This window comes from Anarrhichthys ocellatus, unplaced genomic scaffold (assembly GCF_004355925.1).
Source record: "Anarrhichthys ocellatus isolate YVR2014 unplaced genomic scaffold, GSC_Weel_1.0 scaffold2, whole genome shotgun sequence".
Lineage (NCBI taxonomy): Eukaryota > Metazoa > Chordata > Actinopteri > Perciformes > Anarhichadidae > Anarrhichthys > Anarrhichthys ocellatus.
In genome coordinates this window covers 78,414-93,704 of record NW_022280032.1, presented here as the reverse complement: position 1 = coordinate 93,704, position 15,291 = coordinate 78,414, and the positions used below count along the sequence as shown (strand labels likewise).

General features: G+C 44.5%; 1 protein-coding gene across 1 annotated transcript in view; it reads right to left on the bottom strand.

Moving 5' to 3' along the window:
* Positions 1-1,111: 1,111 nt before the first annotated feature.
* tdrd12 (tudor domain containing 12) overlaps positions 1,112-15,291 on the bottom strand; it is an 18,037-nt gene continuing 3,857 nt past the window's right edge. Inside the window, 25 exon segments of the mRNA XM_031871351.1 lie at positions 1,112-2,449; positions 2,568-2,628; positions 2,711-2,864; positions 4,307-4,474; positions 6,357-6,626; positions 6,704-6,861; positions 6,986-7,078; positions 7,384-7,591; positions 8,032-8,216; positions 8,315-8,396; positions 9,063-9,280; positions 9,373-9,512; positions 9,698-9,815; positions 10,213-10,341; positions 10,498-10,689; positions 10,796-10,923; positions 11,412-11,565; positions 11,696-11,869; positions 11,954-12,058; positions 13,237-13,297; positions 13,470-13,541; positions 13,837-13,883; positions 14,533-14,610; positions 14,791-14,842; positions 14,916-14,981. Of these exon segments, the coding sequence (XP_031727211.1) occupies positions 2,376-2,449; positions 2,568-2,628; positions 2,711-2,864; positions 4,307-4,474; positions 6,357-6,626; positions 6,704-6,861; positions 6,986-7,078; positions 7,384-7,591; positions 8,032-8,216; positions 8,315-8,396; positions 9,063-9,280; positions 9,373-9,512; positions 9,698-9,815; positions 10,213-10,341; positions 10,498-10,689; positions 10,796-10,923; positions 11,412-11,565; positions 11,696-11,869; positions 11,954-12,058; positions 13,237-13,297; positions 13,470-13,541; positions 13,837-13,883; positions 14,533-14,610; positions 14,791-14,842; positions 14,916-14,981 (3,187 nt within the window). The 3' untranslated portion in view covers positions 1,112-2,375.

Genomic DNA, 15,291 nt, shown 5'->3' with positions numbered 1-15,291 from the left:
GATGCTAATTATTATGATACGTCATAATTTCCAAAAGGTTTCTTATTATAACGACTTACAGGATCTTTTTCCTTTTAATGGCGTCTACGGGCTTCCATACTAGTTTTGTAGTGGTGTGTATCATAATAAACTCATTAGAAATCTTTCCAGTCTTACTCATCGGTAGCCTTGTTTGATTGTCACTGTTGTTCTTCTAAAACAAACTGGTCCACACTGCCCCCTACTGACCAGCACGGTGTATTACACTAGAGGGCTGATCATCACGAGATAATCAATTATTTTAAGGATAATTCCAACAGTTTTACTGTAAGTATAACGTCCTTTGTGGCTCTGGAGCTTTGTCAAGTCTGAGAAAGTAGAATTTTATGGAAGTGCTGAAGATTGAAGTGTAGATTCTCAGAGCCCACTTTATTCTTTTACTTCACTACATTTCAGCAGTGCTTGAAGAAGTACTCAAATCTTCCACTGAAGTAAAAATAGTATTACCACAGTGTATTAAAAATATATATATATATATACCAAGTAAAAACATGGCCGATTTATAAGGTGGAGCTGATTTTAACCACTGGATCTATATATTTTTAGCTTAATCTATAATAATACATAAATTATATGTTGAAGTCTATTTTGTAGTTATAATGTAAATATGTAAAGTAACTTAAGTTCATAAACCAAGAAGTGCAGTAAAAAGCACAATATTTCCCGTGAAGTTGAAATTTAAAGTAGCAGAAAATCACAAACTTATAAAATACTTTATTATATATAGTATGTAAAAGTTAAATAATCTCCATCTTGATCCACTGCAACATTAAAATTATACATACTTTAATGCTTCAGTAACAATCATCCAACATAATCAGTATTTTTTACTTTCGATACTTTAAGAACTTTTTGCTGATAATACTAAATGTACTTTTATTTAACATTGTGAATGCAGGATTGTTTCTCACACAGAAGTACTTGTATTTTTTGTATTTTTGCTAGAAAGTACAGCAGAGAAACAAGGACACCTTAAGTGAACAAATAACTTCTTTATTTTATTGTATTTTCAAAGCAACAGTAAGTAACCGATTACAGTAAATTACAAGTAAATCAAACACAGTTGTGTTAAAGCAGTTAAAATAAACACTCTGGATCCATCTGACGTCTGTCTGGTATTTAATCCTTTTAGTCACCAGTTCAGTCTAAAACAAACATCCTCAAAACAAACGTCAGCCTGTCAAACTTCTCTTACAATTGATTACAAAAATATTTCAAGCCCTTAAACTATTTACACTCTTGTACCACCAAATACATTTCAAACAAAGTTACATTTTACTGAAGTTTCCCCTTTAACGTCAAATCTTTTTTTTTCTATTTGAGCCGAGCATTTTAGCCGAAGAGCAACATTTAGGTTGCGAGGTTGAGAAAAAGCCCTTTGATTGGGAATTAAGGGACAGTGTGGAACATTTATAACTACGTAAGGAGTCTTTCACGGAGTCCGCCATGATGCACCGCCATGTTTCTACAGTAGCTCAGAACAGACAAACACTAACCAACGCTAACCAACACTACCGAACATTAACCGACATTAACCGACACTAGCCGACACTAGCCGACACTAACCAACACAAACGAACACTAGCGAACACTAGCGAACACTAACCAACACTAGCGAACACTAACCAACACTAACCAACACTAACCAACACTAACCAACACGAGCTCTGGTCAGTGACGTAGCATTACCTAAAGGTAGCGATGGCTAATATTCTGGTGACGCCTCTTTTAGTTTGTTCCCAATTGATGAACTGGTGAAAAAGGTTATTTATTACAATCTAAATAAATCATTTTAACTTGAAATACTGACTCAAACAGCTGGATCAGATATCAGATAACACAACAATCTGGTATTTTAATACGCAACAATTCAGTCTATTTATACATCTATGTATTTATTTACTGTATTATGATGGTTCCGGTATATAGTATAGTATAATAGTTACATTGTAATTAAAATGAGACCGTACGATCTAAGTGTGGAACATTCCCCTAAACATATGGCGGGTATACGACACTTGATACCGTGTATCTATTAAAGTAAATACTAACAGCTGTCAGGGCATAAAAACAAAGATCCGTTGATCTTTACCAATCAAGACTCCAGAGACCAACAATGAAACAGTTTAAAGCAGAAATCAAAAGAAATCGTGACCGTAGAAGCGAGTCGTGGGTTTGGAGAATCGAGACATTCCGACTGTGCAGACTGTGAATCACCTTCAGGCGTATTTAGGATTTAAATATCGGGCAATGTAAGTTTTGTAAATGTCTTATTCCATCTGAGGACATTAAACGTAAACCTGAATAGTTGAGGTTTAGTGGTTTGTCTTTCATCTTCAGTCGCTCTCACTGCCGCTCTCCGAGTTCACATACCGGTTGTCCTTTCCCGTGTCCTCGACAAAACACGGTCCTGAAAAGTACAGACGTCACTTCAACACAGCTGGACAGCAGACATCAAAGACGACGCATTCTCTTTCAACATCACACACGACATCGTTAAATGTTCAGGTGCTCTGTGTGGTTCTCACCATTCGCGGTTCTGTCTTCGTCCTCTTCAAAGTGCTCCATGTCGTAACTCACGAAGATGTTCTGAGGAAAGAAATGAACTTGAGTTAATGGTGGACTTTAAAATCTATCTCTGCTGGTCTGGAACATAAAGTGAGTCCAGTACCCTGTTCTTCACGAGTCTCTCCCAGCAGCCCTGCTGCTGTTTCACCAGTTTGAGGACCGGCTCATTGGACTTCATCTCCCAGCAGCACCGCTCAGCAGAGATGTGACCGTGGAGCTGGAGGTCGGCTCTGTAGGTCCGACCGTTCACTCTGCAACTGAAGAGAGAGAGAGTGTGTGTGTGTGTGTGTGTGTGTGTGTGTGTGTGAGTGAGAGAGAGAATAGATAACAGCTTCAGTTCAGTCAGAAAGGTCTGTGTGACATCAAGGTAAAGATATTCTAAATACAGTTCACTTGAACTGATGTAGATTCTTTTCCCCCTATACCTCTGGTACTCATTCAGGGTACCAGAGGTATGAGAAAACACTTTGAACAATAAAAGAAAGTCATTCATCCAGGGTCTGTGTGTGGTGAATTCAGGCTGCTTTGGAGGCTCTGACAGGCGGACAAATTTGCAGCGAGGACCCGCTGTCTCCCCCCTGGTTCTCTGCTGGAATACCAGGGGCACGAAACCAAATTTGATGAGTGGAGAGTGGCGGGGTGTTGTGGAGGTATGTTTTATTTATTTTTTTCCGCTTTTTCGGCCTGCATCAAGCAGAGGCGGTGGTTGAGAGGGGGAATCAGTTAGAGTTCCTGTTGCTGAGCATGCATGTGCTCATTCCTGGCGGCTCCAGGCTGAGTGTTGCGGGGGTATTGTGGCCGACAATTCGGCGTGTTTTTCGGGGCTGTGAGTTGTCATTTCGGGCGGAGATTAGCTGAGTACTTTGGCCGTATTTCGGCCGCGTAATCGGCGTGGTTGCCGGGGTTGTGGAGGTAGCAGGAGGGTTAGGCTAGGTTAGGGTTGTAGGCCGGGCAAGAGTGCACCTCATCGTGTTAGCCAGAGAACAACATGCTGTCAGATAATGCCCAGGAAGAGCTGCATGTGCTGGGATGAGGAGGAAGGGAGGGAGGGAGGGAGCCCCTGGAGCTGGACTAATGTTGAGATATCGGGGACTTCACCACACGTTCATCACTTCTCCCCCTTCTGCCCCAGCTAAGGCTGCTCTGGTTGGGCTTAGTTTCTGAGTAACAGCCAGTCTCTTCCTGGAGCTTCATCCTCCACGCTCTCTCTGTGTCACTTCTCCCCCAGCCCTGGAGCATACTGGATTGAGGTGTGGGACTAGTGGGACTCTGCGAGAGGCTTGTATGGGGCTGTGGGGGACCCTGGAAGAAGTCCGCTATGACAGCGGTCCTTTGCGGTTGTATGTTTTTCCAATTTTGGAGACGATTTGACAGGTGTGCAGAGTGCGTTATGGGCCGAATGACAGCGGCCCTTTGCGGATGTGTGTTCATCCGATGTGTGACAGAGGGTCTATGGAACTATGTGGTGTCCTTGATAACTACGATCTGACTCAGCTTGTGACAGGACCCACCCACTCTAACCCTAACGACGACTTTAGTGGCAAATGTCTTAGCGAGTAGAACTGAACGGACTTTGTGGACAAAGAACCTGAACTAATGTGTGATGCGTCATAAACGAGCGTTTTCATTCACACACAGACGTATTCCTCCGAATGTAGGATGTGGTGTGAAGTGAGCGATCAGTCTGCTCCTCACAGACCTGTAGACGACTCTGTCGGGGTAGAAGTCACAGCGCTGGCTCTCCGGGTTCCTCAGCTTCACCGTCACGATGACGCAGTCGGACGTCTGGTACCAACGGGCCAGAGGGTGGAAACTAAAAAACACATCAACGGTTAACATCTAAAGGAGACATATTGTGCTCATTTCGCTGTGTGAAAGCTCAGAAAAATCAAACCTGCGCTGCCAAAAACTAAATATATTGACGTGCAATAAAAGGTATTTCTCTCCAGTCTCACGTGTGGCAGCAGAGCTCAGCTTCAGCCTTCAGAACTAAATAATAAAACGACCAGGAGAAGTCGTCTGAGGCAAATATGGAAGAAATAAATCACTGATCTGCTTCGTGTGTCGACATGAAAAGTGTCCGTACGGTCGGTGACGTCTGTCTGTTCTCTTATAGAGACACAATTCATCAGCAGGTTCTGTGTATTAATGATTCATGTACAGTAAAGAGAGAGAGCTACCGCCGCCTGTGTGTCAGTCAAAAACTCTTAATTATATTACAACACAGATGTAATCATTTCTCACGTGTAGACTCCTCCTTAGCCTCTGTATTATTATAATAGAAATATAAAGTGACGGTTAATAACAGATTATGACTGAATGTTTAACCTAACCGCTGATTTTAATGGAAGTAGTTGAATGTTAATTGTACCTTTTCGTGGAGTCATCACAGTCCTGCTGATCGTCTCCTGGAGGAACACCTGAGCACAGCGACACGGTCCAGATTATCAACCACAACGTTAGACTCCGGTTCAGAAACCAGATTCTGTTTTAACTTTAAATGTGGAAGCAGAAACAATTCTCTCTCTCTCTCTCCCCCCCACCTCCGGGTTTGAGATGAGCAGCCGGTCTGGTCTTTGGGAGAAGTTCTCCTCCGTCTCCGATCCTGAGAGTCACAAATAAAAACGGCTTCGGTTCAGTTCTACATGTGGACCAAAACCATGTGAATCCACTGAGGGACTTCCAGCTGAAGGTCCTGATACCTTCAACATCTGTGACTGTGAGCGTGAGAATTGTGTGACTAAACAATTTAATTTTTAACAGGAGAGACGAGCGAGAGAGACCGAGTAGTCAGAAGATTAGTGTTACGTGAGTCAGAGAAGTTATTTCATAAAAAGAGGAAAGTGGACAACGAGACCAGAGACTTCAACCAATAATAAACAGACTCTTAAATGTTCATTCCTCCTACGGGCAGTTTAAAACCGGTGTGTCTCATGTATTCCGAGACCGTGACGATTAATAAAAGTGTTAATGTGAAGCGTCACTATGAGACAAAGAACTCTTTAGATCAAACGTACCGACTCAATACGATCAGAATCCTAACATTAATTCACTCTCCAACTAAGCTGTGAACAGAGAGGATAGAGCTGAAACAAGAGGTTTAATAAACACAGATAAAGTCTCTAAACACTCATTTATCTTTTTAGAAGATGAGAATATTATATTCCAGCTTTTTTGAGTGACATCACTTCACACCTGCATGAACTGAATTTAAAGCTGCAGGTCAGTTCAGCACTTTAAGATGCACATTTTTAAAAGCTTTCTGTTATGTAATTTATTCTTTAACACAGTTCTTATGTTACTTGAAACAAGAGAACATTTATATTATTTATGTATTATTTATAATTCATCCAGTTCAGTTTGAATTCTGATAATAAATATTGTTGAGATATTATTCAATTTGAACTTCCTTTATTTGATTTGACAGTCAGTCGTTGACATACAGACGTTAATACAACTGTTGGCTAATTAAAGATATATGGAACTAAATCATAGTTAAACAATATTTTAATGTTCCGGACCTTTGCATGAAGACATTCTCTCGTTGAACTGTAATTGAATCCTCTGCTCTACGTCATCGGCTAGATTTACAACACAGGACGACTGTAACAACGGCATTAAGAAGAGAAAATTAAACATTAAATAGGATGAAAGCGAAGACTCATGCAGGTTAAACGATTGTTGGAACATGTGATCCTAAATATCTGAAGCCTAAATAATGACCAACTTATTTCTTTCAGTATGAAGACACTGACTTCAGATCGGCTTTGTGGGCGTCTCTCTGTCCGACAGCAGCCCGGCAGTCCAGCAGGGGTTTCTGATCACACACTGGAACCGGGTGGAGTTCAGGTCCTGGCGGCGCCGGGACCGGAGACCGGATCGTCGGAGACACCGGACTCAGCGGCTCGAGGAGAGGAAGGTCAGCGTGCCGACCGACCTCGGCCGCTCTGACGGTTTCGGCCAGAACCTCCACCTCGGCTTTGATCCGGACCTCCAGAGACGCCGGCCCATCCCCCGACCTACGAACAACAGAGTAGCTCTTCATTGGTCTTGGTGTCCGACATGTTGCGTACCCACCGCTCCAGTGTTTCCTTACTCAGAGATGTGAGCCGCCTCCTCGTCCTCCTGGCAGAGCGCCCTCAGCAGGTCCAGATGCTCCTGGTTGCTGGTTCCCATCCCAGTGTTCAGGATCTCTGACTGCACGCTGTACTCATTGATCACAGTCTTCATACCTGGAACCTGGGTCACACGCACCTGGGGGAAGAAATGCATTATTTTGTGAAGCCAACTGCACCAAAACAGTCCAGTCCGACATACTTCATATGTATACTGTACATCCCATATTTAACACACTGACTGAGGCAGGTTATAAACTCACCATGGGATCAACAAAGACCGTGTTTCCCAGACTGAACACCGCTCTGGCTCGGTGCTGCAGGCCTCGGATCTTCTGGTTGATCGCTCTGGTGACCTGAAAGCCAAAACAAGAGTCCCATCAATCACACGAGCACCACGCCACTGCTTGTTGTTCACAGGACGGATGTTTCTGCTCAAGGGCACAACGTGCAGGACCGCAGGAGCCACACAAGTGAGCAGTGACTCCTGCAGATTTAATGCTGGCTGTCTGTGAGTTTGCAGTGTTTTTAGGATGTTTACTAATCTGAATAGTCATGAGGTCGCCGTTAGTGGGCTTTAAAGACACCCTGAGAGCTCTTAGTAGATAAATAAGAGGTAAAAACTCAGAAATAGTGGCGATGTGTTGGAGAGCAGGAGAACCTTGGGGTGCCAGTCGGCCTCGGCGTCGATGGGTTTGACCCGGCAGACGACGATCTCCACGGCCTGGCCGGGCAGAGAGTGGAACCGCTCCGGGAGCTGGAGGATCTGATGGGATTTCACCTCCTCCTCCTTTCCCACGTCAATAAAGAGAACCAAGACGCTGAAGAACAGCCGGTCGCCTCTGTCTGGGACGGACAGGACCTTCACCCTGCAGGGGAGCACACAGTGGTATTATATATTAATCAGACATATTACACAAAATAAACCACTAAAGGCTAAATAAAGGTTAATTAAAGGCTAGATAAAATAAAGGGTGGACAGCACAAAGTCATGGAGCAGCAGCAGCTAGGATGATGGAGGAAGCTTTGCCAGAAATCCTAAAAAGGTTCCTGTGGATGCTCCAGATAAAGAAACATTCAGATGAAGGATGAACGTCCAAAGTTCTGCTATCGAGCTTTAAAAAGAGACTAAACTAAATATAAAACATCCTGAACCAGTTGGTAGCCTGCTGGATACTAACAGAGTTAGATTCTGGTTACTTGGCCTCTCTACTTCACTCACTAAAGAGAACATCATGATTAAAACAAACATTTGGGCTTCACGTGTCTCAAGCCTCTAAAACTCCTCCGGTGGGTTTAGATGTCCAACCTGTGGAAGACCTGGTCCTCCTGCACGGCGTAGAAGCCTCCCTGCAGCACCTCCTCGGCTCCGGGTTTCCTGTCGGCGTAGAAAGCCGTCATCTCAGACGCCACGCTGCAGAAGCCTCCTCCGTCGTCCTTCTGGACGACGCGGCCGTAGAACACCGACGCCGTCTTGATGTAGAGAGGCACCACCTGAGAGCATCATGCAAAAAAACATTTGGTTTGATTTGGTGCAGCAGAGGACGACACTACGGTAGAGACAATAGAGACAAAGAGGTGACGGTCCTCACTTCTATGACTCCTGAGGCAGGAAGCACCGACTGGTCCAGTTTGGGGATGAATCTGTGACGGTCGGGACACACACTGCTGTCTCTGCACAAACACACACATCACATCTAAACCAGTTGTTGGAGCCATAATGTAGTTTTTTTTTTTTAATCTTTGAGGGAAACGAGGTGAATTTACGCATGCAGTTCTGACATTGAACACAAGGGGAGCATTCATGTAACAGTAACAGTGCAGATAGGCGAGTGTGTGTGTGTTTTTGTGTGTGTGTGGACGGGAAGCTCACAGACAGTCGGATCGTCTACATATTCTGCTCAGACTCACCAAACCTCTGCTAGCATTTAGCTTAGCACGTAAACATGACGCACGTGTATTACGTCTGTTGCGTTCAGGGGCAGCGGTTAATAACGGACAGCCCGGTGTCACAGAACTGTTTCAGGCGATCAGAACGTTGAGAACCGAGTTTGAAAAGTTCAGATTATTGAGTTTTCTGCATCGAGTCGTAATCGTTCAAGAGAGAATCGCGATGCATCTACGAATTGATTGTTTCCTCTTCTGTAAAATATAGTTGCAGAAAGAAAGAAACGGTCAGACTTCTAAAAATGTAAAAGTATCGGATGAGAAAATATGAATCGGTGCGTCTCTACATGGCTGAGCTGCAGATTTCTGGTCTTTACAGATTAGAAACTAAGGATTAAAGGTTCAGCTCATTCAACACAAACATCACAATATGAAGCACAGAGTAGAAGCTACCTGCAGACTCCAAAGCTCTTGAGGTAGCTGCAGAGAGGCCTGTTGATCTTCTGGTCCTCCCGGGCCACGTGGACCCCCTGAGCGAAGGCCAGCAGCTCGGGGGGCAGCGGGGCGTTGGTTCTCCTCAGGTAACGCAGAACCCCGACCACGTGACAGGCGTTCCTCTCAGAGATCAGCAGCACCGACCTGGTGGGATGAGGGAGGCTCCTCGTCTGGTCCTCGGTAAACAAATACATAATAATATATAACAACGACAAAGATCACCTTTCAGCTGCAAACGAGGACACTGAATGTGAGTTTCTGTTCTCACTCGCTCAGAGAGGTTTCTGAAGTTCTTTGCCATAAAGGAGAGACGGCCGCCGAACAGTTTGGGTGAAGCGGGGAAGCCGTAGTGGACGACACAAGTGGCGTCTCCGACTCCCAGACACTTCAGACACTCGGTGGTGGTCACTAGAGGCCAAACACAGCGTGAGTCACATGTTCAGTGAATGGATCCGAAAGTCTTTACTGTTGATGTTCTCTGTATTTACTGATCTACGCTGTCGGGTGGAAACCTCGTATGCAATATTTGGAAACATACGAGGTCTCGACATTGTGTGTATATATATATATACACATATATATGTTGAGTTTACCCAGAATGACATGAGTTCCGGGCCCGATGTCTTTCCTCCATTGCTGGATGACGAAGTCAAACTGGTGAGTTAACCCCTCATGGGTCTTGAGGCAGAATGCTGATCTGTTGCTCAAGGCCTGAAGAGTGGAAACGACACTGGTTAGTTCAAGAAGGACAGCACTTTGGTTTCTCTTTCCACTATCGGTGCACTGAAGAGAGGTCATATTTCACTCTCTAATATCTATTTCATGTTGTTGTGAAAAACACAGATTTGTTGTTCCCGATGTTCACGTCTCATGAGGATCCAGTCTGTGCAATCAATGAGATTCTTAAAGTGTTTTGTCGTCAATTATTAAGCAAATAAGTGTCAGTGAAGACGAATCTCCGCTCTCTACTCGGCAGGAGGAGACCTCTCAGCGGAGCTCACTCACACTCTTATAGAGCGCGTGATACAAACAGAACTAAACTATTTGATCAGCCGGCTTGACTTAAATGAGTTGATGGAGAAATCTAAACCTGAAGCCTCAGCATCACCTTGAACACATCTTCAACCTCCTGAGCCGAGTTGGCTACGATCAGAGTCTTCTGGCCGACGTCGGGGTTGAAATCCAACGCACCCAACAGCACTGAGACCTTGCTGCTCTCCAGAGTCATGAGGACGATCTGCAGGAAGACAAAGAGAATCTCAGCACATATCAGAACTTACAACTGAGCTTTAAGTCTGCACTACAACTGAGAACAGCCGCTTCACTGCTCATGTTACATGAACGGGTTTAAAACCCTCCAGTGAACATAAAGCTGTGATTCACTGAGACTGACCTGCTGAACGTTACCATAGAGAGCAGCTTCCTCAGGGACAGTCATGACAATGCACGGGTAGGGCATGTGATTGGCTACCAAACCCTCCATGTGACCGGTCCATCTTTTGGCCACTGCGACGAGCTGCTGAGGACAGGAAGCGTTCTCCTCGCTGGAGGTCACCTTCTGGAAATGCTGCAAAATGGTCGCCATCTAACAGGAGAACGTCCGTCGTTTACAGAAATGCGTAGAAAAGACAAAAGATAAATAAATGTATTCATGAGATAATGTTGAGTGTGAATGAGGAGCAGACGGTCACCTGATCCGGAGCGAGAGTGAAGAGCTGGTCGGCCTCATCCAGCACGAGGTGGTAGAGACGCAGGAACAGGAAGCAGTGGCAGGACAGCAGCCGGACCAGACTGAAGGGAGTGGTCACTAACAGCAGGCCTGGTCACAACACAAAGAAGAGATGTCAGAATGTCTGACTGAATGATTACAACACACAACTGTGCAGCTGAACTGAGGTTCACTGCTTCATGTTGACGGTTTGATGCTTCTTTTAGCTGTATTAGCTTTGTTAGCTGTTGGCTCCGTTACCCAAACACCACAGGACTCTGCTGTCCAATCTGGTTTGGTGATACGATGATACGATACGGCCACCATCCGCACAACAACCAGCGATTACCAATATATTCACGCAGGTGTGTGTGTGTTTGTAGTCTATGACCATAAAAAACATGTTTTCAAACAGTGTGAATCACTGCAACCACGAGAGGTCTTTGAGCAAACAGTCATAAATGAGACCAAAAAAGAATCTCCTGGCGGAGATAATAAATGCATTATGGGGATTTCCATAATAAATTCACAAATGTTGGGTCATCACTAGCAGGGATGACCCAACATTTGGGTCTCACTAGCGGACTGGGATGACTCACAGTTTTTGGGGATCCTGACAGCCTTGGCCTCGTCTTTGCCGGTGCCCAGCAGCAGGATGACGGGGTGGAGGACTGAGGCAACTTTCATCTCCTCCAGAAGGTTATACACCGCCTGGACCTTCTCCCAGCCCGGACACAGCAGCACCACTATGGGCTGGAGGTCACAACAGAAAGCACCACCCTCTTACAACAATAACAACAGCACAGTCAATCAAATGATGGCGCTGCTGGAACAAAAATAAGCCGCTTTAAGATCTGAATCGATGCATTAACAATGTTCTCACCCCCGTACTGGAGGTGAAGATGGAGTTGAGCAGGATGTGGGTGAGGAGCGGGGCGAGGTAGCTTAGAGGCCGGTCGGCGTTGTGGGAGACTATGACGGTGTTGCATCCTCGGGCCACAGCTGGCCAGCTGTACCGGTCAGCTGGAGACAGAGCGCCGTAATGCTTCTTCATCACCTGGAGGCAGAGCGGCCGCCGGGTCAAACTCAGCTCAAGCATGTCAGAGTTTAAACGTGTCATGAGCACATTGTTGTTGTTTACCCGGCGGAGAGCGTCCGTGATGGGGGCGTCATCTAGGCTGCTGCAGGGCTCCACTGGGAGGGCAGAGTGCACCAGAATCCCAGTCCTGGGATCACTGGGAGCAGCCTGAGGACAGTCAGGAGGCCGGAGAACCAAAGACACACGAGACAGTAAATTACTAAATGTGTTGCGGTGCATTCTGGGATCACATGAGGTTGCTGATGACACACTTTTTCATTCTTTTAAATTTTGCCTCAAATCATCGAGAGTTTAGGTCAATTCTTTACATTTTCCAGCAGTTCTATATTGGAGGAGAGTCTCCTCAGCTGAAATAAACACCACCTCCAACAATGGGACTGAAGACCCTTTTCACCCACAGGAGCTGTCCCCAGAGACCAGGACCCTTTTGAGGGACCAGGATCTAAATGACGCTCCAGGGACATTTTATCTTCATCATTACTGTAAGTACAGGAAGTTTCAGGGATGACCGTCAAACACACCACGTTGCTGCTTCAGCTACCTTTTCATTCATAAAACCAGGAAGTGATCTGGTATCGATTTAGGACCATTTCAGGACGAGAGGAGAGCGTTTCACCCCGTAAGAGAACGTTAAAAGAGAAGCTTTTGACTCATTTCACAAAAGACAGACAAGCTACAAGTTTAGATCAGTTTGCTCTGTCGAGTTAATGAATTATTCATCATAAAGAAGTCATACAGCTCATTCTGATGACGACTCACATAAACTTAATAATGATTAAAACCACCAAATAATCAAACACTAAAGTGGTCGGTTTGGGAACCCAGAGGTTTATGTTTAAGCACATTTCTCCTTTTGACTGGAGCTGAAGTTACACCTTAAGAACAAGATCAATTTCCCAGGATTCTACTACATATTATTAATATTCTACTACAGGTAAATACTACGCAGCAGTAAATACTACGCAGCCACACACAGACCTTCAGGCTGCCGAGTGATTAAATCTACGACCACCATCTCTCGTTGCTTTTTCATACGTTAGCGGACTGACTTACTAAATCTACAGACACGATGGAAACGTGGACAACAGTGAGCTGAAGGAACCTTTTAACTCCTTCATAAGCAGCTCCAGGACTAGAAACACCAGGAACTTCGTTCTTGGTGGAAACGCTGCTAAATAATAACTTTAATGGAGAGAAAACTTGTGTGAACAGAAGCTGAGGTGGTGCTTCACAGCAGAAGCCATGAACATAATTCATGTTCTTAGTCCATCATCTACTCAATAGACTGACACAAGCAGCTCAAACAACCTGAAGAGAAAACCTACCGCGTCGTCTGCAGCGTCTGGACCGGGGTTCAGGGGCTCCGGGTTCAACCACTCTAGAAGACTTCAGACACAGTTCAGATCAGAACCCGTGGACAGCATTAGTGTTGAAAGGTGTTTTTACCTCCGGAAGATAAACTAGTAGTTTACAAACCTAAAGACATTTAGCCTCGTTTGCATATAGTTTGTTTATTACTTTTTCTATTTTAACTGAACTAGCTGCTCCCTCAGCTCACCGTGAACAGGCCCAGTCCTCTTCGCTCCTCCACGTCTTCTCTGCGGGTCCCGACTCCACCGATCTACTCGAAATAAAACCAAAGAAGAAGAGCGGAGACGATTGGATCAGAGACGCACTGTGAACGTTTACAGCTGTGACGTAGCGATGCTGTAACAGATGCGAGTTCAATGTACCTCGTTTCTTCATCTGCCCGGCTGCTCTCACAAACACCTGCAGTTCCACTGATTCTGCTGACAAAACACCGGAAACACTGAACATAAAGCAGAGGTTTGGTTCATAAAGTAGAGCAACGGTCCGCTAACTCAGGTGGGATGAAGAAGGTGACGTTCTGATCTCATCAGTGAAAGATTTAACCCTCATTCTGAGAGGATGTATCTCTCTCTGGGAGGTGGACTGATTTAAAAACGACTCTCTGGTTCTCTTGTAATTTAAGAGACGTCTTCGTATTTTGAAACAGATCTCTGGTGTTTTTCTATTTTATTTAATTCTTAATCAGCTACATGTGAAATTTTACTTTTACGGGAAAACAACTAAACTGGAGAACAAGAGCTCGTCCAATAGGCTGCTGTAACATCAGCTGCAAGTACAAACTGGTCCTTTAAACAGACAGGCCTTTCATTAAGAATGCTTTATTATTCGATTCACTCTTTTTATTCTATTTAAGTTGAAAGTTCTATTTTATTGTTATTGTATTTATCACTTATTTTGTTGTATTTAAATATATTGTTTCATTAATCTAGTATTATTTCACACTGTTTTACTACTATTACTGTTATTATAGCTTTTAATTCTATTCTTTTACATTTTTATTTAATTTTTAAGTTGCGAAGCGTCTTTCAAACTATTATTATTCATTTATTTTATTCTATTTATGGATGTTTTGTTTCCATCGATGTCGTTGTAGGAGTGAGTCTCGCAGACTGAATCTTTTCATCTCCTGAGGTTATAACTGATGTGAAGCGTTAGATGACGGAGGAGCACGGTGAATATTTCACTGTGATCCTCATCGTGTCTGAATGGGCCTTTAGTCGGTGAACTGAGCAGTTGAAGGTGTTGTTGGCAGCGTACACTTCCTGTCCTGAGCAGCTGCTGGAGGCTGCAGTCGTCTCTTCAGGTCCACCGTCTTGTAGCGCTTCATGCTGGAAAAAAAAAAAAAAAAAAAACACACAAAAAACAAGCTTTTGGATCCAGATTCATTGTTCAGGAATTACTGACCAAACAAGCAGCACGTTAGTCTGAACTCCAGGAGTCTAGAGCCCTGTTGGCATCACTCACAGCCCAAAGATTATGTGGTCGAAACACTTCCTGTATGTACTCACAGTGGGAGCCGCCTGCTGGTAGCTGCTGCCAGGATTCAGAAACTTCAGGACCCTGTTAGGGGACCAGAGACGTGCTGTTGGTCTCAGCCAATCACAAGAGACCATGTGACCGAGGTGATTCTCACCTGAACACACTGAGGTCGTTGGTCAGAGCTGCGGCCAGAGACGAGTCTGTTTCCTCCGATGAGTCACTGAACATGAGAGCAGAGTTAAGAGGGGACACTTCAGGTGAACAATAATGTGTATAAATGAGTGTGTGAGTGATGAGTGAACAAACACCTCTGTGTGAACCTTCAGCACACAGAGAGGAATGAACGAGTGAAGTTTGGTGAATGTAAGAGCTGCTGAAGTGGAGATTTATCATCAGAGTCTGAGAACAAACTCATTTAGAGGAAACGTCCTTTAAAGAGACGTTTAGTTCCATTACAGACATTTAGAGACTCTACAGGTGAACACATGAACTCATAGATATCACCATGAAACTTCACCACTTCATCACTC